This window comes from Penicillium verhagenii, assembly GCF_028828195.1.
Source record: "Penicillium verhagenii strain IBT 33310 chromosome Unknown utg000009l_segment0_segment0, whole genome shotgun sequence".
NCBI lineage: Eukaryota > Fungi > Ascomycota > Eurotiomycetes > Eurotiales > Aspergillaceae > Penicillium > Penicillium verhagenii.
In genome coordinates, this window is record NW_026643173.1 from 2146367 (window position 1) to 2170353 (window position 23987).

A 23987-nucleotide genomic window follows, 5' to 3' on the forward strand; every position below is an offset into this window, starting at 1 on the left:
TTTTGAGATTCATCATAACAAAGGGGTCTACATATCCAGTTCCTTATTTACACAATGTAGAAAGAAAAACAAGAGAAGGAACTCAGGTTCATTGCTGAGCCCAGCCTGTGACTTTGCTCGCAGGAATGTGTAGCGAGTGTAAGTGGGATTGGTACTTCTCCAAATACGGGTGGTTTCCACCCCGGAAGCTTCGGAAAAGAAGGAGGAAGTCTTCTGCCAGAGACTGTGGTGTGGAGTTTGGGGAGATTGATTCAGGATAGGCGCCGAGGGGCGTCATTCCTGTACCATAGGGAGGGGTGATGTTACAAAGAATGTCGGTGGCTCCAATAGCGACATCGTACAATTTCTCAGTCTGAGAATCATTAGCACAAAAACGACCATTCAAGTTTCAGCCAAGGTCCGATTTTACTTACCAGGCCAATTCCATGGGCTTCCATAGAGCTTAGTCTTAAAGATCGGCATGTTTGAAGTGCCGATTCTGCGATGGTGACTGCGTATCCAAAGCTCATTTCAGGTCGATCCGGGTTCGCTCTGAGGAGGCCGTGATACAGACATAGAAGCCAAACACGATTATGAATCCATTTCTGCGTAATGAATACATCTGCAGCTTGGGTTTCTCGTAGACCGATTGCCAAGAGAGCATTGCCGTCGTTATGATCTCCCTTTGCTCGTTCAAACCAATCATATCCCTTGTATCTTTCGGTCTGGCTGACCCGCGAAAGACTATCATGCATTGATAATGCCTTGGCTTCAGTAAACTTGGCGCAAAATCCTGTATTAATGTCGCATCGTCTATTCCAACAGTGAATGAAATCTTCATCGATAGCGTCAAACAATTCCATCATTCTTGCAAGGCCCATCATACCCTCGGCATCTTTCTCATTGTGAACAATTATGCCCGAAACAAGACTATGGGTGGCACTGTGCAAGAATTCGTGCACAGAACGCATGCTGAAACCAGGTTTCCCCGAAAATGTCACCGGGTGAAGCCTTTGAAGGGCATATGCTCTGTAAGTTGTTTTATTAGCACTTGACTATACGCTTACATTTCACGGAACTTTCAGACCAACCTTTCCGTAATGGACAACACGAGATAAGTCCTTAAATGTTGGCCTTTCTCTTCACCAGGAAGATCACGGTATGAAATAGGATCATTCAAACCAAGGGTGGAGGCAAGATCCAAAGCTTCACGCATCCGAAGCCAAGCGGCATTGTGCTGATTGCTTCCAAATAGACAGCCAAAAAGGAAAAAGCTCGTTAGAACAGCCTCGATTGTAGGATTCTCACCAAAGTCGGAACAACTTCGCATCTTGGTGGCTTCGTGCATCATCAGCCGTGCCTGAGTGGCGCGGGAGGCAGTCGGGCGCTCATTGATTTCAATGGGCTGAGTGAGTGAGAATGCGCATAGAGATAATGTCATGGCTCCAAACTGGGGGTTTTTGCGGTGCTCTCGAGACATCATGCGGGTGAATAAGGAAGCTCGGCTTAGTACTGGAACGGTGGGATGTAATCGGTCAAAGTAGACATCGATCCAAGGAATCATGTTCGCTTCGTTGATGGAGGGCGGCCAGAAGTCTTCTACCTCCGGGTTCTCCGAGGGTATTGAGCCCACCGACCCAACCGCTGGGGAATAGATATTATGCTGATCTTGTGGATGGAGATTCATCGCAGAGATATCTGGTGGTGTCTGTATGATCGATGGCAGGGATGGCTTGAGGTAAATGTTGCTTCCTGGGAATTCAAAGACTGGCACCTGAGCACCCAGATTATCGGGCAGCCAGTATTCCACATCCTGCTGGTCATTCCAGCCAACTGCGCTACTACCATGAGAATCCAAAGATGTGTTCTCTGAACCCCAAGTATCAACAACCGACGATGGCGCCAGGCCCGCGGCGCCGTTCACCGGTATCGGAATGTCGGGGTTCGATGTCCAGGATGGTCCCGCCAAAGAAACGGGCTGGCTAGGTTCGACCGATGAAGCTGGAACATGATATTGGAAGGCATCCGGTTTACCAATTTGGTTGTCCTGTGGACCAGTCGGGACGAGATGGGTTTGCTGCTGTCGAATTTGCGACACGCGACTATGAAAATTGGGGCGAGAGGTTAAATTGGATCACTTTCTGGAGATGCGATTGATCGATGATGACTTACTGTCCGGTTGGGCCGCGTTTCTTTTGTGGTTGTAGGAATGTACAGTCGAATCCCATAGACTGACAAGCCTTGCAGGGTTGAGACAAGCTGCACTGTGGCGGGTTAGCGCCCGTTTTTTTTATTTGATTTTCCATTTCCCTCCTCCCCCTGCGCGGAAGAGGGGCCCAAGAACTCGGAATCGCATTTTACCTTAATCTTGCGGAACTTGCATTGGTCGCAGGCTCTCTTGGTGAGATTAGCCAGAGGTTTATTGCGTGTGCGAATGGCACCAGGCGGACCAGAGCTCGGCGACCCTGTTGTGGAATCCATGGCCAGGATGCCTCGGTTGCGCCATCAAGCTTGAAGATTAATGGGGAAGAGAAAGACTTTGGTTTGGTTCTGAATGGGTCGAGGTTGAGGGATCCGCGACCCACATTCAGTTGGGAAATCCCCGCTTGAGCTTTTACCGTGAACGGCCTCTTTTTGGGGGGATTGCCAACTTGGTGCGCAGTATACTAAAAGACGAAAAATTGCATATATTACCATTGGTTTTTCCTCAAGAGATCAAATTCGAATTGACGATGACTCCAAATTCTCCATAGGAAATGTCGCATGTCTCCGATCCGACTACTAGAGATGCAGCTATTCGATTAGACTGCACTCCGCTTTTCCCGTCCCCACTCAGCTAATGTTGATAACGGAATCACGGCCATCTTGCCGAAGTCACTTGATTGTTATTTTGGAGAATATATAAAGAGAGGATGAGGGGTAAAGGGGGCCCTGGGTTAACAACTTGGACAAGAAAAAAAAAACCATCGCAATGACTGTCGAACCGTTATGGGAGCAGATTATCTCTAAGAAACGGGCGATCAGAGATAAACTACTGGTCCCGTATCTGACCAGCATAAAAGATCGACAGGTTCAAGTGGATAATGTTCATGAGCGCAGTCGAGTGGAGGGAGAAGTTGAAGCCATCACGGACATTGATAATGTGGAAGAAGTATTGCAGAGGATGCAAAAAGGTGATTTTTCTGCCGAGCAGATTGTCAAGGCATACATACAACGGTAAGTATCCCAGTACTCGGTACTTACTACTTTGACATAGTATCAATGTACTGCACTTCAACCTTGGAAGATTTAGACTAATATTTTCTCATTAGGGCCGTGGTCGCACATCAGTTGGTAAGTCCAATTATCAAAACTTCCATCAAGCAATTCCAAAAACTAATGAACAACAAGACCAACTGTCTAACAGAGGTGGTATTTGATGATGCATTGCAGCAAGCCAAGAAACTCGATGAAGACTTCCAGATAACCCATCAAATCAAGGGTCCTCTGCATGGAATCCCATTTACCGTCAAAGACCAGTTCAATATCAAAGATGTGGATACCACCTTGGGTTATGTGGGCCGATCTTTCGATCCAGCCCAGCAGGATGCCGTTCTAGTTCGAATCTTGAAGAATATGGGTGCAATTGTCATCGCAAAGACTAACTTGCCCCAGAGTATCATGGTAAGTGTCACCAACCTTTATTCGCTTCTATTTAGACATCTCTATCTACAAATAGTTCCAACTAAGAATTCCTTGATATTCCTAGTGGGCAGAAACCGAAAACCCACTGTGGGGACTGACCACCAACCCTCGTAACCCTACCTTCTCCCCAGGGGGCTCCACTGGTGGTGAAGGCTCCCTTCTGGCCTTGCATGGATCTTTGATGGGCTTTGGTACAGACATTGGAGGTAGTGTGCGAATTCCTCAAAGCATAGCCGGTCTGTATGGCTTGAAGCCCTCGGTAAGTATACAAGACTAAGTAATTTCTATCAGCTTGCCTATTTGCGCCGCTGACACAATCTGTACAGAGCAGCCGATTTCCTTACGAAGGCGTCCCGGTGTCGACAGAAGGCCAAGAGCATGTTCCGTCAGCTGTGGGACCGATGACTAGAGATCTTCAATCCCTTTACTACATCACTAAGCTCGTGACGAACAGCCGGCCATGGGATTTAGATCCTCGATGTACACCTCTGCCTTGGAATGACGCTGTGTTCCACGAGATTCAGACTCGTCCCATGGTCATTGGACTCATCATGGATGATGGTGTCGTCAAAGTCCACCCGCCGATTGCCCGGGCTCTAAAAGAGTTGACGGTCAAATTGAAATCCGCGGGCCACGAAGTTGTACCCTGGGATACATCAGACCACGCAGAATGTATCGAGGTCATGGATCTCTACTATACCGCTGACGGAGGAGAAGATATCCGTAGGGCTGTCGGTGCCGCCGGTGAACCCTATATCCCCCACGTGGAAGCCCTAATCAACCGTGGCAAACCAATCTCCGTATACGAATATTGGCAGCTGAACAAGCGGAAGTTTGCTGCGCAGAAGAAATACCTCGATAAATGGAATGCCGTGCGATCTGCATCTGGGAGACCTGTCGATATCCTGCTGAGTCCAACATTGCCACATACAAGTGTTCCCCACAGGAAGTTTCGATGGGTGGGATATACCAAGATCTGGAATTTTCTGGACTATCCAGCAGTGACATTTCCCGTAGACGGGGTGAGAGCGGATCGAGATCAGTTGCCAGCCGAGCCTTATGTGCCAAGGAATGCATTAGATGAGTGGAATTGGTTACTATACGATGCGGATCAGGTGGATGGGTATCCCGTGAATCTGCAGATCATTGGCAAGAAATTGGAAGAAGAGAAGGTGTTGGGAGCCGTCACTGCCGTGGAAAACATCTGGAAGGGCCAAATTGCCAGCCAAGCTTGAAGAGGACATATTTGTACGAAGTACAGTACATAAATAGTATATATCCAGGAGATGTGCTTCTTCGAGCCAAAAGAAGACGAGGAAAGGGAAAGAAAGCGTAATTCGTAACCGGGCAGCTTGATTTCCTAAACTAGCTAGTAGAACACCGTCAACGCCATAAATTATGCTGTGGAATACCACTGTCTTTTTTGAGATCACGCCTTTGGGAGTTCGAAGAGCTCAGGCTTCATGTTAATCTTGCAGAGCTTGGAGATGCAACCGCTCAGCTGCAACAACGACTGCACTCCGTCCAGGATGCGCATGTGTGTAAAGCCAATCTCGCGAATAAATTCCAACTTTGAATGCTCTGAGAGGGTAGGAATAGTTTTGGTGACCCGGAACATGGTGCTAATAATGTCATGAGAAGAATAGCCCAGTGTCCTATTCAATGTCAGTTTACGTTAAAATCACACACAAGAATTAAACATCAACCTACCATAATTCTTTCAGGCCTTCCAGGGCAGCGTCCACATTGCCTTCCCAGCAGGCCTTGATCATGGCCTGGACCTTGACCGGGTGAGGACTATCGACGACACGGAATACATTGTCTCCGCTCACGAAGCCGAAACCAGACCACGTACTTTGCACGTTGTTGATCGCTTGACGCATATCACCTTCGGCGCTGAATACCAAAGCGGCAATGCCATCCTCGGAGTGCTGAACCTTCTCCGCCTCACAGATCTGCATCAGTCGTTTGACAACTTGGGCATCGGTCAATCGGGCATAACGGAGAATGGCACAACGAGACTGCAAGGGTTCGATAATCTTGTTCGATTGGTTGCAGGCGAAAGCGAATCGAGTTGTAGTAGAGTAAATCTCCATCGTACGTCGGAGTGCTTGCTGAGCACCAGGGGTCATGCTATACGATGTTTAGCCCAATTGATTTCCTTGAATAGGAAGAATCCGAGAAATATTCACCTGTCCGCTTCGTCGAGGATAACCAGCTTGTGACGGCCTGGGGGCAAAGTGACCTTCTTCTGAGCAAAGCCCTTGATCCGGTTGCGCACCACGTCGATACCTGAAGCAGATTCACCATCAGCATATACTATCCAAGTTCGTTGACCAGACCCAATCTATCACTGACCTCGCTCGTCACTTGCGTTCAGCTCCAACACCGCCTCTTTATATGAATCTCCCAGCAATTGTCGAGCTAAGCATAGCACGGAGGTCGTCTTTCCGATTCCCGGCATGCCAGAAATGATAACGTGAGGCATATTTCCATCCTTGGCGATGATCTTTAATCGTTCAATTGTTTCGGTGTTGCCGACAACGTCATCTAGGAAAACGGGGCGGTACTTCTCGACCCTGTAGTGTCATAGGAAAAGTCAGTGACCAAGTCTTGCAATGCAAAAAGGATAGAATCCTGACCAAGGAAGCTCGTAGTTTGCAGGAGCGCCTGCAGTCGAGGCTCTGGCTCCATTCCGGGCGGCGCTTGAAGAAGATTCAGCTTGAACCATGTTGGGCGAGTGGTTTGTAGGTAATTCGTGGGGTGGAAGTTGGACGACGCGAAATGTGAACTGCACGCGTTCCGCGATAACTTATCTATTGGCCTGTGCACTAAAGCTCCATCTTTGGATTATGAAAGATATGGGATTTTTAGTAATTATGCTAAAGAAAAGGGTCTTCAAAAAATGAAGAAATCAAACATAGCTACTAGTACCATAGAATTTCAATTTTACTGTTCTCTGGTGGTATCTTCTTTTATAACATATGGAGAGTATGTTCTAGAGTATGTTCAGGTCCTTTGTAGCCGCATAACTTCCACCCGTCTCCGGCGTTCTTCCTCACATCTCCAACTCCCTCCATTTTTACTAACCACAGGGCCATATTCTTTCCTTTACACACTCCTTTAAGACTCAAATGAAACATACAAATACGCCACTTATCATCTTCACCTCCTTGGAACCCCTGTGAAACTTGTGTCTTGGAGACCACCTACGACCCCCTCAAAACAAACAAACCGCGCATCGCAGCTAAGAGCCCTTTCGGCTCTGTTAAATACACAATAATGAATACGGGAACATCCGTCCGTCGAAATCTCTTCCATCAAAATCTGAGCCGTCGCCCTGCATCTGCAGGACCTCCCAATGGAACCGCGCCCTCGATGAATACCAATGGCCTTTCAAACCGCCCCTCCAATAGGTTAAAACCAACCATCTCCGATTCCTCTTCTCGAAGCACAAAACTGGCCGAAAATAGAGACATCGTGGTTAGAGATAAGAATGGAGGATATAAGCTTGACATGCCTGCTCTGCCCAGGCGGCTAGCTGGTGACAACGGGGAAGAGCACGATGGGCTTGAACCTGGCGAAACTAGTTTCGATTCATTGGAGATTGAACGGGAGAAAGAAAGTACGCTTGCTTGTTGATTTGGAGTTTATGTTTGTTCTAGACTATTTTCTGACGACTGTTTAGATTATGAGGCTGCAATAGTCGAGATGATGATCCGCCATCGCAACAGACAGTCAAGTGGTGAGCCGGATGGTAAGTTGCTGTGTGCATTTTTTTGTTTTGTTTTTTTCTTGAACCAAGTCATAATAATTGTTACAGAAATTCTAAATATTGTTCATCAAAGCTTGATCAAAAAGGCTAGTTCCTTGGACGACGACAATTGGATGTTTGAGCCAGAATTCGAGACACGACTATAGAAAGATCAATATGAAAACGTACTAAATTTACTCTCGTTGTCATTCTTTATTTCCACAGGTTCACTTGGCCATGCATCACATGAGATCACCATCGGTCCTTGAGTTCGATTTCTTTAACTCCCTAGTCAAGATCCATATTGGCCGGTGGCGCCTCAACCTTCTTCACAGCGGGCCGAGACGAGCCTGCGTTGCCTTGGCCTTGACCACCAAACAACATACCGCTCATCATATCAAGCAGGGGGTTGCCCTGGCGAGGGATCTTGATTCCAAAGTATTGCTCACCAATCTGGGCCAGAGTGTCGTCCCAAATGCCTACATCCCGAATCTGTGTCGCATAGTGTGCGGTGAGCTGTCGGAAGAGATCGGCACTTCCACGCTGAATAGTCAGAAGTAACATGCTCAGGAAGTTGAGCAATGGGAGGGCAGGGTAGACCCGAATGTCGGAGCTGGCGCTGCTCACATCTTGCACGCCAAGGGACGAGTTTAATGTTGACAGGCGTGAGGTGAAGATAAGCAATGCCTTGTTGGCACTGCGGAGGTTGCCTGTCGTGAGGTATGGGAAGATAGCGCGCGACGCATACAAAGCTGCGGTGTGTGGTTCGTCATGGGTGTACCACTCATATTCAAGTTTTGCCAAAGTCTCCGCCGATTCCGAAGTTCCTAGGATCAGATGTTTCTCGGCTTCGTATGGCTGGTTGTCTAAAACAAAAGGCGATAGGTTAGATGGGAGTAAGCAAGACAAACACCAATACATGAAATGAACCAACCTTCTGCATACACCGAGCCTGCTGCATGATGCAGGTCCGGATCACCACGTTCCAGTGGCCCAAATCGCGCACTCCATCCAATAATCTCTTGTATAAATCGCTTTCTGGTAGGCTCTTCTGACGGGAACTCGCGCAGAAGCTCGATAAGGCGCTCTGTCATCACAACCAGTCAGCCATGTTCTCAGTAAGGAGACAATCTGATCTCAAAGACTCACTCTTGCGGCTCCGACTCTCTCCATCGTCGGCACGTCCTGAGATCTCCCATTCTGCCTTGTTGTATACCTCGACCACCAGCATGATCGCCAAGTCTCCACCACTTGCCGCGGCACCCTGCTGGGCACCAGCCCTCAGCAGAGCAGTTGAACCACCAGCTAAGATTTCCGCGGCGGCATCCCAGTTAGAGGCTTTAATGTAACGAGCTGCGATGACACGTAGTTGTTGGTGGGCTTCGTAGTAGGCACCGGCCGCGATCCTATGCAGAAAGTGGGTTGTCAGCTAATCCTTCCGGCGCTCTGGCGATCAGAGTCAAATCTCACTTTTCTTGCTGGCGAGCAATAGTCTTATCAATCCTGGAAGTCATTTTCAGGTGGATTTTTATTGAGAACCGAGGGGAAAGAGGGTAAGGTCCAAGCTTGAGACGATATAGGAGGGGAACGGGAAAGCTGTTCGCAGAGTCCAAACTTCCCAAAGTTTAGTGGGGAACGCGGCTCCTTCACCATTGGCATATCGCTGGGATCCATTTCCCTCCTCACAACTCTCTCGTCTTTCCTTGAGCTTCTCTACTGATTTTGAGAGCCATTTTGCGCTTTTCTCTATTTGTTGCCAGTCAAGACTTGCTTACTGGTGTTCTTCATTTCCAATTAACAGTGGGAGAGAAAGAGTCCCTTGCAGCACTCTGAAGGCGGACACAAGGGTTGTTGATATACCACTTTGCCTACTAAGCTAACGAAGCTATTCCTGTGAGCAAGGGCAAATTGTTTCTTCATTTCCCCAGGAATTATATTGCAGACAAGGCCTTCTATACTTACAGATTGTCTGTATCTTATCACCATGAGCCAGTTCACTTTTGACATCCAACCATTGAACCGCTTTGTCGGTTCAAATACTACCATCCGACGGCCCAAAGTAAGATTACCATACATTTGAATCATATGTGACTCCAAGTAACAGATCAATCGACAGGAAATCACATGCTTCTCCTATGATCGAGAACGCCAATTCTCTTTAGGAGAATCATCTCTGCAGTATTATTACCCGCCAAGTCTGCCAGCTGATTTGAATCTGGGATATAATACATTCCAAAAGCTCAATGACGCTGGTGATGAGCATCTCGATGCATTGCTAGATACCATCACTGCACTAGAGAAAGATACGCAAAAGAAATGTGAGGCTGATATCGTCACCTGGCGAGGAATGATGACCAAGGTAGGTGCTGTGAAGAAGCTGAATCCCACGGCAAAGGAAGAAAAATATTTCGGTGATATCCATGTGACACTAATACCTGCAAGATATTGGCAGCTCCTTATGATATGATGAATGGGTATGTGCAATTGGTACTTGGCTGTCGTGGCTAAAACGTTCTCCTTGCTGATATTATATTTACCGTAGCTTTGAGATGAACGCTACATGCTTCCAGGTATGATCTACTATGTACTTCATCATTAACATTATACTCTGTCTAACAATGATATAGGGTACAATGTGCGTGTTTTAAAGTTATCATAACCTTGGAGACCTACCGATATTGACGGAACAATTCCAGCTTTATCGAAGAAAACAACGCATACAAGAATGAACAGAAAGAAATTCAGCGAAAACAAAGAATGCCACCAGGCATGGCATCGCAGGAAATGATGATGTACTGGGGTAAGGATTGTTATCTTTCATTGCTCTTCAACAGCGGTCGCTGAAAATTACAGGTTATAAATTTGAGGTCTTGTCTGTTCTCCCACGCCCATGGGATTCGAACACTCGTGAAGAGATCGAAACGCGACCAAATGAGGTTGTCAATAACAGCGCGCAGTACTGCTCGGTCGTCAAAACTGGAATTGGGAACACACGCATGATTCTTGGGGGTGAAGTCGATGCCGGTGAGTCATTATCGAAGGACCCGAGAGGAAATTCCAAGGAGTATCTAACTAATACGACCCTTCCAGTGTGGGACTGTAAACCAGAGAGAAAGGAAGATCCTATTCACTGGGTCGAGCTGAAAACATCAGCAGAGATTCGTAACGAGCGAGACATGCTTAAATATGAGCGAAAGTTGTTGAAATTCTGGGCGCAGTCCTTCTTGCTCGGTGTGCCTACGATCATCGTTGGATTTCGGGATCAAGACGGCATCTTGCGCCGCCTAGAGGAGCTAGATACAGCCAGTATTCCTGGCAAGGTCAAGAAAATCGGAAAAGGTTCCTGGGATGGGAACATTTGTATCAACTTTGCTGCTGCATTCTTGGACTGTATGGGCACTTTGTCTCACTTTCTGCGTCCAATTCTCTAGCTAACAGATATTTTTTTTCTTAGGGCTCAAGCAAACTATTCAGGAGGACGGGATTTGGAAGATTCGGAAACGTGAGAAGTCTCCAGTCATCGAGGTGATCAAAGTTGAAGAGTCAGGGCATGGTGGTATACTTTCACCAGCATTTGAATCCTGGCGATCAACCATGCAGTAGCTACTGTCTATGTATACACTTGAACTGATTCTGTATTTTATACTTCCATACTTCACTCAGGAGTCCTCAAATCTATGTACAATCAAACAACACGTTCATTTTGGGCATTATTCAGTGATCTAGTCATGTCGTGACCCACAGGGGTTACACTGCCATGTTTGAAATGGCGTATATCCGTGTGGAGGTGTCTTCACTGCCCACGGCAAGCTCAAACTGAGTTTTGGTATCGGTTTCTCCGGCCAACACGGGTCGCCATGACAGTTGTGTGATCGCCTTGGATGGTGTTATGGTCTGGTCAATAGCCACAACAAGCTGTGCTTCCAGAGTATCGATGTTGATTCGATGGATAGAGACGGCACCACTATCTTCTCCCGCGGCCAAAATGAAAGAGTTTCTGTATGGAGCAGCCAATAGAGAGATTGCTGAGACAGCGGATGTTAAGGCAAGGACAGTCTTGCAAGTAAAGGTATCGTCAGTCCTTTGCCAAATCTTGACGGATTTGTCTCGTCCCGCGGTGGCAAAGACGTGGTCTGTGGTCCCTGGAGCCCAAGCAGCTCCCAGAATCATTCGAGAATGACCCTTGGGATTCGAGCTAAAGCTGGTGAATGTGGTTGGGTCTTGTTCGCTCCGTGCAAAAACGGCCCATTGTCGGTCTCGGCCTACGCTCAGCAAATATTGGTCGTCTTCGGAAAACGAGAGATCGGTGATGGTTAAAGAGTGTGCGGTGAGAGAAGGCTTGATCTCATGCCAGTCCGATGTATCATATAGTCGAATAACTGCGTGATCGATACTAGTGGCTTTGCAGGCAGTGGCAATGAGCTTGCGGTCGTGGCTTACGGCCACCGCTGAAATTTCATAACCATGACCATAGAGCTTTTCGTGCTCGGGCCATAATGTGTACCGGGCTAGTTGATCTTCCAATGGCGGACTATCTGTGTTCAGATTGACTGTGGGTACAGATGCTTTCGCCCCACTGAGCTCATCATCTTCGTTCACTGGTGCTTCATCTCCTTGAGCTTTGTTCGACAGGCCTAGAACTGGAATTTCGGCTGTATCTGGTAGGTCGCCCTCAATGGTTTGTTCAAAACCTGTAAGCTTCCCGAGAATATCTGCAATTTGCTTTGGCTCGCGGAAAACCCGCAAAAGTTTCTCATCGGCACCAGACACAAACTGAGACGGCCCCAATGTATCAATGCAATTGAGATCGTACCCATGAATTTGAGGGCGGGAGAATTCATGCCATGAGGATTTGTCTTCGCGCAACCATTTGGCATGAAGACGGGTGGTTTGATCTGCACTGGTTGAGAGCAAATAGCCACCGCTGGGATCCCACTGTACACCATTGGCTGCACGTACGTGACCCGAAATACCAAACTTCTGCATCCAAATATCCGCTTCGAGGTCATGCTGCCACACACGCCAACTGCCTGTGCGACCCAAGCTTACCACTTGATTTCCATCTGGCGACCAAAGTCCAATCCAAAATCCGCCAGCACTTCCAGTTGCAGTAGTAGATCCTTTTTGCACACTGATTTCTCCCATTCTTTCAATCGACATCCAAACTCCAGATATGGAGTCCTGCTCCCAAATGGTAACGGTGTTATCCGCAGAGGCAGAGAGAAGCTGCAATCTGGTTGGATCGGGGTTCCATGCAGTCGTGTAAATCCAGTCCTCGTTGCCGAAAAGAAGTGCTTCAAATGTAATGGAATACTTCAAGCCGGCTGCCTCAAATTCATGAGCTTTGTTAGACAGCGTAGGCTCCATGCCACCCAGCAAAGGATCGGCGTCATCGATAGGTAGAGGAGCGTTTGCTTCACCCTGGCGCAATCGCCATAGACGAATGTATTTATCCTGACTGGCTGATGCAAGCAGGATGTCCTTGGTGTTGCTCTTTTTATCCAGTGTAAACGAGAGAGATCTGACCCAGGCTTCGTGACCTGCAAGTACGGCACGGCGTTGGAAGTTTGGCTTATCGACAGACTCTTCCGTAACGTATACTTGCACCTTCGTTGTAGTTCCCGCTACAGCCAGCACCAGAGGGCGATTGTCACCTTCAAGTACTTGTAGAGACAAGCACAATGGGAAGAACCGAGGTGTCATGGTAATTGTTTCCACCATCTCGCCCTTCAATTCCATTGCATTGATTTTCCAAACCCGGACAGTCCCGTCGGCGGCTCCAGATGCAACAATGTTCGTTCCGGCAGTGACAGCTATCGCATTGACCGACCCGGTGTGACCTTCGAGAGTAAAGGCATGTTTGTAACTGCGCGGTTCAGTGGCATCTTGCTGCCAACCTCGGATTGTGCGATCGACGGAACCGGTGAGAAGTATTCTCGTCCCCGATGAGGGGCAGGTGTAAAATTTGACCGCACTGACTTTGTCGGAATGTCCAACAAGGAGCGAATACACACCACGGTGAGATTTGTCCTTTGATTGCTGTCAGCATGGCAATGGCTATAAAAATCAGGTACAATGGATCTCAATAGACTCACTAGAGGCTCCCACAAGGCGACATTGTTGTCCGCTCCGAAGGCGAGCACACCCGACTGGACATCCCAGTCCGCAGCTCCTGGGTGGCGATTTCCACCCACGCTAATATATTCAGATGCGACAGACGCCATAGCTAGCAAAGAGTCAAATGACCCAAGATATGTATGCGTTAGACGTGGGCAATGGCGGAGAAAAGAGCTATCGCAAAAGATAAATTGTGGAAGCAGCTTATCGATAAGAGGCTACCGCCTGGAACCCCTCCACCTCCACGTCTTTCTTCTTTCTCTTCCTCTAAATCTTCGGCTTCGAGTTTTGTCAATTTTGTTCAAGGAAACACTTTTACCTTACCGAAAGTCTTTGTATATCCCGAGAGCTCAACTCCAACAGAAACAATGGCAACCTCCACAAATGGGAGCATAGCTCAGATTCCCATCACTGTCGAGTTTACGTACTTCATCCGTATCCCCAGATCTATCTCTCATTGGTACTAATTGCTTTCTAAAGTGGCGGGTTGGAGATCCTCTTTTCCAATGAGCGCAAACACAAAGTTATAGTCCCTGGACTCTTGGAGGATGGGAGCCTGCCAAATATCTCATATCTACTTCGACACTTGGTTGACAACCTGATGAAAGACCAGAGAAAGGAACTATTCGTTATTGAGGATAATGTGTAAGTGAACTTGAAACCTCTTCTTCTCTGGTATATCTATCAAATAGACACTAATATTTGCGTAGTCGCCCGGGAATTCTAGTCTTGATCAACGATGCCGACTGGGAACTTGAAGGCGAAGAGGCCTACGAATTACAAGCAGGGGATAACATTGTGTTTGTCTCAACGCTGCACGGAGGCTAGAGGATTAATGGTTCAATCAAGAGAGATAAATAATCATGGAATCGTGTTATGAAATGTGACCAGGCTGTGTGGACGACAAAGGCCGGAAAACCGGCAAGTCAAATTGAGCATACATGCACTTTTGACCCTAAACAACATCTTCAACATGTTGCTGGGAGAGCCTTTCAGGCTCGCGGGGAGTGCGAATCCCACTTGGGGTCCGATATCCGCTTTGGGGAGTTGCCAGACCATCCTGTGGGCTTCCCAATCCTTGCATTGGAGAGACAACCCCGCTGGGGGGCACTGGAATCTTCAGATCCTCTGGAGAAGCCGGAATAATTTCTTCAGGAAGGTCGGGGATATGGATTCTTTGCGCCTCGTTTTGGTAGCTCTCCGGGATGATCTAGTAAAAGAAAATAAGTAAGCCATCTAAGAATAAAATGGAATCGTTTCTGAAATACCTCAATAATTTCGTCACGGGGGAATTCTAGGAAAGGAATATCGGCGGCGTTGCAAGCCATGAGGTACCCGTATAAGACTCTCAAAACACTTTCGTGGGCAATGATTAGAAGATCGTTTTGCTCTCGCTCTAGTTCAAGAATGATTGGCTCCAGGCGGACAGCAAGGTCATGGTAAGACTGCTGAATGTTAGTGTTGTTCCAGGATATGGCATCAGGAGAACTAATTTACCTCGGCGCGAGGATAGCGGTGATGGTAAGGATCCAGCTCATGCTTTGAGACCTCGTCTGCATATTCCGCTCGGATGCGCCGTTCTGACATTTTTTCGCAGACTCCCGGGTTTAATTGGCTCATTTGAGACCGCTGGCGGACTTTGTATCCTTTCTCGTGGAGATATCTCGCGGTCTCCACAGTACGGCGTCTTGTTGAGGTCCAAACCTTCAGAGGACGCGGTTCGCCCCCATTCTCGCCTTGGGTTGTCCGATTCTCGGCCTCGCGATGAGCAAGCAAGCATTCAGTCATTTTCTGGGCATAATCCTCCCCTTGTTCCGAAAGAGAAGCGTCGGCCTTGTAGGAGTCAGCTTCTACTGATACGCCAGCCTATGTACAAAGTTAATCAAGTTTATTCTCCCAATGGGTGAAGTAAAGCCACGTACCCGTGCAAAATATGTGCGTCTAGACTTGATGTGAAGGTTCAGCAGGTAAAATACGATGCGGTTAGAAAGGTACCCAAAGCTGCGGTTGTTCACTATCAATCTTTCTCCGGCATTGATCATCTATGGGAGACATAAGCAGGCGGCTCTCAAGTGGTATGACGCTATAAGAAGGAGGGGGGAGTACAAACTTTGATGTAGTTCAAATCCTTTTCTTCCATGGTCTGGAACTGGGGGATCCGGGAGGAGATTCTAGTAAGATAGTGCTTCACCGCATCCTCTGGACTCCACGAAACATACTAAAGCATGGTTAGTACTAGGCATCGACTTTGCCATGGTAGACATCAGACTCACATCTGGAGAAGAAATCTTAACCCGGCGGACGTTCTCCTCGATGATTCGTTCATCATCGCACCAAGACTCAATGAACAATGTCTTAACAAACAATATTAATTAATTGAATATTCCCGTTGTATTGGAGGTGGAACTTACCTCGATATCATGTTTGGCAAACTCTTTGGCAAGTGACCGCCGCCCCGAGGCTAATGGATTGACGGAGTCGTAAATCGCAATCTGACCATTCTCGTGGTTCAAGAAATGATAGATATCTTCTCGGCACTTTCTGACAATCTTTTGGCGGAGAAGAACAGACGAAGCGGTTGCTAGAAGCCTTATTAGTATGATTGGATCGTTGATAATCGCTTACTACCCTTACCGTTCACGTAAAAGTAATCATCGGGCATATCCTCTCCAAATGGAATCGTAGCACGGCGGTAGTCGCCCAAATGAAAGATTCTCGTTTTAACTCCAAGCCTGAGGGGGTTTTTTTTGGTTAGCATGTTCCAGGCGGGCAGCCAAGCTAGGGCGCTGATGCTTTGTATACTAGTTTCAAGGGGGGGACCAACCATCGGAGGTACCGTGCCAGTGCAACAGAGATGTGTCTTTTTTGACAGAGACAATATTAGCTTATCTATTCTAAAGCATGGCGTTGGTCAAGGCGAACATACGTCTTGCCTCTGGCGGGTAAGCCCACGGTGATGATGACGATCCGGCCCGAGTGGAAAAGCCGACCGGATTCCGTGCTGTACAGCTGTGCCGGGGCTAGATCAGCCTTTTCAGGTAAATCATGAATTGCATCGACAAAAATTGATGACTTTCGCCGAAACTGGGGCGAGTTGGCCACGATCTCTGCAGTGCTGTTTTGACGTCAGTTCTGAAATTCCAAGGACGAGAGATCAATCCCTCCCAAGTCGACTTTTTACAACCACCAAACATAATTAAAGGATGTGTGGTTGATATCTTCAACTCTGGGAGATGCTTCTTTGTTTAAGAAAAGAATAAAGAGGTAGTAGCAGCAGTAGCAGCATATGGTTGGTTTGTTTGTCTATAGCCAGCAGACCTCAAAACATCAGGGCAAAGAAACTTACAGTAGGGTGTCCATAATCGCGGGGCTGCTCCTGAATGACGCAAATATTGCTTTTGAAAACTTGACGTCGGGGTAGAATCTTCTTGCGCGATCAAATTGATGAAGGAAAAATACTACAGCAAAGATACCCCCGTGGAGGTGAAGGTCTTTTGAGGATGTTGAAGAAAGTTGGAAGTGAAGGTCTGGACTTCGGGCAGAAGCGGTATACGATAACGGTGAGTTGTAGATATCGGGTGGAACCTCTTCGGATCGGTTCTTGTATGTGTTCTAAAGGGTGGACAGCTACCAACTTCGATATACTTGAGAAATAGTGGGTGTTTTCTTTCACCGTTACCCCGGTACATTCAATTCAGTAATTCAAGGCACCAAGAATCAATATAAATAAGAACTTAGACCGTGAATGTTGAAAATCAGGCACATGGGATTTTCCGACATAGAAAATGCGATCCAATTGGCCCCGGGGATGACATAATACAGGGCGGACGGCAGCAACCAAAGACGCCGACCGATCTGGCATTTTTCACGGTCAAGTCTTCAGCTCCGTTTCCTTCATAACCCCCGATTCCTCGGTGAATCATCTCAAAAAAAAGTCCATACAGCCCTCCCATCTCCTCACACCTCGATCTGTGTCGTTCACTCGTCCCAGATCTCCCGGGCTAATTTTTATTTTCTCTTTTACTCCCATTGCCCTTGTCCGCAGCGAAATCTCATTGACCGGCATCGCGTGACGACACCGGTTATAATTCCACCTCCCCAACCTTCAAAATGTCCGATATCACATCATCTCTCTCCTTCCTGACGGAAAACCCCGCGGCTGCGGCGATTAAGGATGCATACACCTCATTCTCCGATCGGAGGGCGTTGCTCAACCTGCCCAACCCGGGCACCGTGGATGGCCTCGCCCGCGAGGTTCAGAAGGACGTGTTGTTGACCAACTTCATGTTCACTGGTCTCCGTGCAGATTTGACCAAGGTTTTCGGCATGTCCCCTCTGTTCCGTGTCTCGCACGCGTTCGCGATGGGCGGATCCGGTAACATGCCTCCCTACAACTTCTCTACCATGTACGGAAGCCCCAAGGTAAGACATATCAATTTCCTTTTTCGCCTTTTATGGCCTCATCTACTCAGCCACGGTGACATCAATCGCTAATGACGTGGATCTATCTATCAATAGGTCTTCATGCAAGGTAACCTCGGAAGTGACGGTACCCTCGCCGCGGTTTGCAACTACCGCTGGAACCCGGCGCTGGTCACCAAGACCAACGCGCAGATTATGGCTGGCGGCTCCCAGGGTCTGCTCCAGATCGATAATGACTACACCGGCGCTGATTTCTCTGCCTCCCTGAAGGCCTTCAACCCCTCTACCCTTGAGGGTGGTCTTACTGGTATCTTTGTTGGAAGCTACCTCCAGTCCATCACACCCGCTCTGGCCCTCGGTTTCGAGGCCATCTGGCAGCGCCAGGGCATGACCGCTCGCCCAGAGACTGCTCTGTCTTACTGCGCCAAGTACAAGGGTGATGACTGGATCGGTACCGCTCAGTTGCAGGCCCAGGGAACCTTTGCTGCCACTTACTGGCGCAAGCTCTCTGAGCGTGTGGAGGCCGGTGTCGACATGAACCTCCAGTTCGCCCCCAGTGCTGCTGCCATGATGATGGGTGGCCCCAGCCGTGAAGGAACCACTGCCATTGGTGCCAAGTACGACTTCCGTGCCTCTTCTTTCCGTGCCCAGGTCGACAGCGCCGGTAAGGTCAGCTGCCTTCTTGAGAAGCGTATTGCCATGCCCATCTCCCTCAGCTTCGCTGGTGAGATTGACCAGGCCAAGGTAAGTTTTTGAAGGCTACATCTAACCCTGTCATTTGGTACTTTTGATGCTAACTCTCTTCTCTAGCAAACCGCCAAGGTTGGCCTTGCCGTCTCTCTTGAGATCGCCGGCGAGGAGTTGATGGAGCAACAGGAGACTGCTGATGCCGCCAGCATGATCCCCCCTCCTTTCTAAACTTCTTGATCCTTCTTCTCTCATCCCCTTGGGTCTCGTGTCCACAACACATGTTCCCCCCGGGTTAATCACCTTTCATCCTCTGTTTTAGTAGTCTTCGCCCTCTCCCTCCTCCCCAAATATTTGGAATGGAATGGCATATCACGTCCCCTCCCCCTTGGTATAAGGTGGCAGTTGTTTTGGCGCCATGGACATTCCATTTGATTTTTGCTTCTCCTCCGCCTGGTTCCTTTTTTTTTTGTATAGATTCACACTCCGTTTCTCTTTTAACGATAACTTTCTTCTCCACCCACATCTGATGCCCGCATCTTCGGCTATGTCCTTTTCTTTTTTTTCTTGGTCCGTGGTTTCATGTCTTGTTTTCCTTCGGGTTGATGTTCCTTTTCATGGGCTGGATAGTCAGGATGGCGAGGGGTTGTGCGGTTGGAGGTGCAGGGCTGCACCGAAGAGTTGTGGTTATGTTTTCGCATCATAGACGGACCAATGTAAAACACTTTTGTCGAGCCTCTTTTTTTCTTTTCTTTTCCTTTTTTTCGCGCTTGTGGTGTACGAAGAAAATCTTGTAGAGACGGGAGAGTATAAATTTCCAAGGGCTACATGCATCTCCTGATGTACTGATGTTCTCCCAACAATGGGTCGACCCAAAATTGGGTACCAGATGTGGTTTCCGAGGTACTTTGTCATTCATGCCGAAACATACCCGAGTACAGTATGTGAATTCCCCCAATGATATTAAAAAGTATTGGAGTATGATGATTGAATTCAAATGAGAATGAAGAAAATAAAGAGGTCCCTTCTGTCTCATTTAGAGGGACATGGGTCATCTATGTCTAGAATATGAATTTGATCATCTGATTTATGTAGTATTGATGTACTCTACAGAAAGAAATACATAATATACATAATACTCCGTAAGATAGAAAAGGCAACCGAGAAAACCGGGATCCACCAAAGTGGGAAGCACCAAGACGTTGTGCAGATGTGGGCATGGCCTTATGCACCTTTGGTGGGAGCAAACCGTTCAACTCCATTTAACCCCCACTCCTGTCTCTCGGAATAAGTAGCATGTCCATTTCCCTGCTTTTTGTTCTTTTTCTCGGAGATGGGTTCCACTAGAGACCCGTGTTGTTCTACATTGGCTCCGTAAGTTGTCTGTACATGTATAACGCCCAGAGAGAGAGAGGGGGGTATAGCATATCACTACTAGTAAGTATATCACTGTATATGTGTGGCATCACATTTATCACGGACAGATCCTCTTTGGGACACACGTACATCCCAGGGCTTATAAGCTCGTTTTGGGGTTATACACGCACTAAACATTGAATATTACCCTCAACATTTGAAGCTTGGACTTGAAAAGAGTCCATACTAGTATGTACTTGTAGCAGCAGGAATGATTTTTTCAACATTGAAGTCAAGCCTTGTGTATGCAACACACGAGGACTTTTACCATCTAGGCTCAACGTAGGAAGGGATTTTGTATAACAATTGGTCCTGGCATGTACGATTGATCCCCGCTCTTTTCCCCTCACTCTCTTCTTTCCCTCTCGCCCTCTTTCCCTCTCTTTCTCTCTATGTATATTCTGCAGTTCATCTTGAACTCTGGATCCGATTGACATCATTTTCCCTCGACAACGATCCCGGGTTAGTCTGCGGAACAATGGCAGGTCCGGAGACAAAGGACACAAATGAACTTGGTACTTGATTTGTTACTTGACTTGTAACTTGACTGGTTACTTGAAGGTCTCAACATTTACAGTTTGAGGGGCGGGGGCCCGAGACCCTCCCCCTCGGACTTCCTCCAATCGTTGCTTCATCCTGTTCGCCTGCGCGGTAATTCCTCGTTTCTCCTCGAAATTGGTTTGGGTCAACGAGATGCAATGGGGAACAGAGACCAGATCCATACCATATCCACCTGGGCGCATATCCGCTCTCTGAACTTGTTGAATTGTCTAGGGCTGGAAGAGGATCAGGAAGGACTGGTTCGGAATTTCTATTATTCGTTTATAACTTTTTTTTGAGGGTGATTAATTTCTAATTTTTACTGGGTCAAGCTGCAGGTGGGGACTCTTTTTTTTTTTTTTTTTCTCTCATATATGTATTTTGTCTTAAGTCTTTACATGTACACTTTGATGGTTTGTATTTTTTTTTTTTTTTCCAGTTTCAATTCCATGCATGATTCACCTGGAGTTCCAGAGGATTGCTTTGGTGTGGTAGTCACGGTGGTTGAGTTGGAGACAAAACTAATCCCTAGTTTCTGGCACTAACGGATGATTATTACCAGAACGGCTGGGACAACGTGGATTCCTCGTTCCCGTGTCCGGAATAGTTTCAATAGACGCGTTGGGGGGAGATCAGAAGGGTATAAATTTGGATCGTCATAAATAACAAAGAAAAGGGCAGATCGCTCTCGAGAATAGCATCGTTACCCTTTCTTTTCTTCTGGCCGCCAATGGGGAGAAAAATTGGAGCATTTCATGATTCGCATAGTTTGGTGCATTCCTAAATTCCTAGGATTATCTCGCGGTGTAACCTGTGATTTTGTTTGGTTGAAATTAGTTTTCTTTTTTATCCCAGATCATTGATTTTTGCCTGCGAGTTTCATGATCATGATCCACGTGTCTGACAGAGAGACATGGAATGTCATGACCCTTGCTTTTCCATGCCTTTGACGATACACACATCGGATCATTCCCGCCCCTTTCCATGGGTTCCATCTGCAGAGAGATCCGAACATATTCGTAGGAAGTGCCGAGATGAGCCTGCCAGGTACACACGGAGAGTGGTATGTGGACCAACCGGTTGTTAGATTGTGGAATTGAGAGTTCCACCCTGAACCATTGGCGAGTGAGATTAGTATTGAATGCAGGTAGACTGGCTCACGGCCATAATCTGGTAATTCTGGTAATTGGCTCCCTTGACCCCCCGAACCAGAGAAGAGAGAAGGAATATATGAAGAGTTGACAGAGATAGATGAAAGGTGAGAGATCTTGATTCTCTTCCTTTTTTTTTTTTCGCATTCGACCCTTGGGCCGTGCCATCATCTCACCCTTACCCTACGTCACTTCCGGGCGGATGACAGCGGCGTCGCCTGACAAAAGTGGTGGCGAGTTTGATATGCCACAGCCCCCAGCTTGACCTGGTGATGTTGATCTTCCATGCTACTCGGTCAGACGTTTTGCGCACAGTTGATTTTTTTTTTTTTTTTGGCATGGCTTGTTTTGAATAAAAATAAATCAAAAATTAAACCAAAATACCACAGTTAAGGCTCGGGATTATTGCCTGTTGGTAAATACCGGTATGCCGCAAGAGAGTGGTTCTGCCGGGTCATGTTTCGTGGGTGGTAAATTTGGTATAGTAGATACATTGGATAACATTAGATACAGTTGATACGTTTAATACATGATTTGATACGTACTAGTATACGAATACTGCAGAGCTCAACGAACCTTTTCAGCCAGGTGCATTGCCATCTGCGGGTTTTGCGTCGAGGGAATCGTTGGTCCTCTCAACGGCTACGTTGGGCCTGGCTGGTGTGCCTTTTGTCATCCTTCATGATTGGTGGATCTCAGAGTTGAGTTGTGTCGAACACACCGATCTGTTGTGTGAGATGGTCATGGCATCAGGGGCAAAGTGTCAGGAACCGAAACATTCTTAGACCTTTTCCAATGGTTCCCACCTTCAAACTGAAAAAGTAAATAAGAATTAAAACCGAAAATATATTATACCAGGGAGTTTTTAACTCGGTAGATTTTAGATTTTAGAAATCTAGATCCTCCACTGTGGCTCCCTAATGCACCAAGATTTATCCCTAAATGGGACAAGGAAAGAAGATGAAAAAAAGCAATAAAGGCTTCTAGCCCAGTCTTTTGGGTTCTGCAGCACCTATAGATCCCTAGCTTCCTTGAGATCCTCTTTTGCTTTTTTTTAAAAAAAAAAAACTCCAACCCCTAGTATAACCTCGACTACAGTATCGGCATGCATGTAAAAGGTATGAGGTATATACAAAGTACTTCAAAAAGAGAGAGACTATTTGACTTTTGACTTTTGAACCTTTCTCTCATCCCCGGCCGGGATCCCAATCATTCGGGGCCGGATATCGGCTGAATGAGCCTGTCTACCTCACATGCCAAGGGAATCCCTGCACTCTGGGATGCTCGAGTCGAATAAGTCGGAGATCGACAGTTCGGTGCTGAGCTGCCGGGTCCCGTTCGTGCCGTATCTCGCATGGCATGGCTCAAGCTTTGAAACTGGATCGACCAAAAAAAAAGAATTAGAAGGGGGGGGGGAAAGGAGAGGGAAAACGCCCCCGGGAAAGGAGAAATATCTATTTACAGGACCATAGATGAACAGGGCTTGGAGCACTAGCCAAGACGTCCAAAAATTGATGGAATTGATGGGAATCTATCAGATGATCGAGAACCATTTGACCTAGAACCGTAAATAGTATAGAAGTTTTAGCTAGTTCAGACTAATCCGTTTTCCTAAGCTCCACCGGTGGCCCAAGCTCTTTTCTGTATTTTCTTTCTATCGCCTCTTCGGCCTCTTCGCTCTCTGTAGTCAGCTGGACTCGATGACATGGTGGTCACGAGGTCGTACCTTCATTCAACCAATCACCGAAGTTCCTGGGAAAATCACAGCTGGTCAGCCGACACGGGACCCGCGGAACATCAGTATCTCCGTTCAACGTGACCTTTCTAAAATGTTCCCCCCCAAAATAGCTCTCAAGAAGGAGTGGGGTGGCTAAGGAGAAATTAGAGGGATGTTGTCAGTCATGGAGCTCTTCTTGCATGTCAGAAAACAAAAAAGAGGTCTGGGCTTTTGCTGTCATATAGTGACTTCTGTACCAAGCATATCCACTTTTTTTTTTAAGAGAGGCTCGGATCTGGTAAAATCTGGTAAAATCTGGGTATTATTACCGGGTAACCCAAAACCACTTCCACTTGGACCTTCTCCTTTTCTCGTATCGATGAGATCATTCCTGTAATATTGGTGTAGTAATGGTTATACCACACATTCTGTATTGAAATATAAGGAATCAATGGGATTTTAGATCAGTAATTGTAGGAAATCTCCAGGTATAGTATAAAAATACTGGAGAGAAAAGCAG

The 23987-nt window shown here is 47.2% G+C and overlaps 10 protein-coding genes across 10 annotated transcripts; 5 read left to right on the forward strand and 5 right to left on the reverse strand.

Moving 5' to 3' along the window:
* Positions 1 to 88: 88 nt before the first annotated feature.
* N7466_009857 (CeGAL family transcription factor) lies at positions 89 to 2207 on the reverse strand (the record flags this gene model as incomplete). Its single annotated transcript, XM_057169246.1, has 4 exons — positions 89 to 352; positions 414 to 1008; positions 1071 to 2081; positions 2152 to 2207. 4 exons carry the CDS (start codon positions 2205 to 2207, stop codon positions 89 to 91), a joined length of 1926 nt encoding a protein of 641 aa, XP_057017952.1.
* Positions 2208 to 2950: 743 nt separating this feature from the next.
* Positions 2951 to 4898, forward strand: N7466_009858 (Amidase; the record flags this gene model as incomplete). The annotated part of the gene is made up of 5 exons (XM_057169247.1): positions 2951 to 3195; positions 3291 to 3312; positions 3370 to 3642; positions 3728 to 3922; positions 3990 to 4898. 5 exons carry the CDS (start codon positions 2951 to 2953, stop codon positions 4896 to 4898), a joined length of 1644 nt encoding a protein of 547 aa, XP_057017953.1.
* A 194-nt stretch (positions 4899 to 5092) lies between these two features.
* On the reverse strand, positions 5093 to 6394 carry N7466_009859 (replication factor C subunit 4; the record flags this gene model as incomplete). Its single annotated transcript, XM_057169248.1, has 5 exons — positions 5093 to 5318; positions 5374 to 5796; positions 5856 to 5955; positions 6022 to 6242; positions 6306 to 6394. The coding sequence occupies 5 exons, from the start codon at positions 6392 to 6394 to the stop codon at positions 5093 to 5095; spliced, it is 1059 nt and encodes a 352-aa protein (XP_057017954.1).
* Positions 6395 to 6945: 551 nt separating this feature from the next.
* On the forward strand, positions 6946 to 7584 carry N7466_009860 (uncharacterized protein; the record flags this gene model as incomplete). Its single annotated transcript, XM_057169249.1, has 3 exons — positions 6946 to 7288; positions 7352 to 7420; positions 7487 to 7584. The coding sequence occupies 3 exons, from the start codon at positions 6946 to 6948 to the stop codon at positions 7582 to 7584; spliced, it is 510 nt and encodes a 169-aa protein (XP_057017955.1).
* Positions 7585 to 7705: 121 nt separating this feature from the next.
* Positions 7706 to 8931, reverse strand: N7466_009861 (protein GET4; the record flags this gene model as incomplete). The annotated part of the gene is made up of 4 exons (XM_057169250.1): positions 7706 to 8283; positions 8352 to 8504; positions 8567 to 8823; positions 8888 to 8931. The coding sequence occupies 4 exons, from the start codon at positions 8929 to 8931 to the stop codon at positions 7706 to 7708; spliced, it is 1032 nt and encodes a 343-aa protein (XP_057017956.1).
* Positions 8932 to 9401: 470 nt separating this feature from the next.
* On the forward strand, positions 9402 to 11020 carry N7466_009862 (DXO/RAI1 family decapping nuclease; the record flags this gene model as incomplete). Its single annotated transcript, XM_057169251.1, has 9 exons — positions 9402 to 9476; positions 9522 to 9776; positions 9860 to 9891; positions 9960 to 9987; positions 10045 to 10052; positions 10114 to 10217; positions 10271 to 10441; positions 10508 to 10807; positions 10872 to 11020. 9 exons carry the CDS (start codon positions 9402 to 9404, stop codon positions 11018 to 11020), a joined length of 1122 nt encoding a protein of 373 aa, XP_057017957.1.
* Positions 11021 to 11164: 144 nt separating this feature from the next.
* N7466_009863 (Elongator subunit ELP2) lies at positions 11165 to 13641 on the reverse strand (the record flags this gene model as incomplete). The annotated part of the gene is made up of 2 exons (XM_057169252.1): positions 11165 to 13447; positions 13513 to 13641. The coding sequence occupies 2 exons, from the start codon at positions 13639 to 13641 to the stop codon at positions 11165 to 11167; spliced, it is 2412 nt and encodes an 803-aa protein (XP_057017958.1).
* Positions 13642 to 13902: 261 nt separating this feature from the next.
* Positions 13903 to 14362, forward strand: N7466_009864 (ubiquitin-related modifier 1; the record flags this gene model as incomplete). The annotated part of the gene is made up of 3 exons (XM_057169253.1): positions 13903 to 13958; positions 14015 to 14179; positions 14245 to 14362. The coding sequence occupies 3 exons, from the start codon at positions 13903 to 13905 to the stop codon at positions 14360 to 14362; spliced, it is 339 nt and encodes a 112-aa protein (XP_057017959.1).
* Positions 14363 to 14489: 127 nt separating this feature from the next.
* Positions 14490 to 16894, reverse strand: N7466_009865 (bifunctional fructose-2,6-bisphosphate 2-phosphatase/6-phosphofructo-2-kinase; the record flags this gene model as incomplete). The annotated part of the gene is made up of 10 exons (XM_057169254.1): positions 14490 to 14744; positions 14803 to 14982; positions 15032 to 15400; positions 15457 to 15576; positions 15645 to 15752; positions 15808 to 15888; positions 15946 to 16115; positions 16169 to 16266; positions 16461 to 16649; positions 16881 to 16894. 10 exons carry the CDS (start codon positions 16892 to 16894, stop codon positions 14490 to 14492), a joined length of 1584 nt encoding a protein of 527 aa, XP_057017960.1.
* Positions 16895 to 17644: 750 nt separating this feature from the next.
* On the forward strand, positions 17645 to 18874 carry tom40 (TOM complex pore protein TOM40; the record flags this gene model as incomplete). Its single annotated transcript, XM_057169255.1, has 3 exons — positions 17645 to 17956; positions 18053 to 18700; positions 18767 to 18874. 3 exons carry the CDS (start codon positions 17645 to 17647, stop codon positions 18872 to 18874), a joined length of 1068 nt encoding a protein of 355 aa, XP_057017961.1.
* Between the last annotated feature and the right edge of the window lie 5113 nt (positions 18875 to 23987).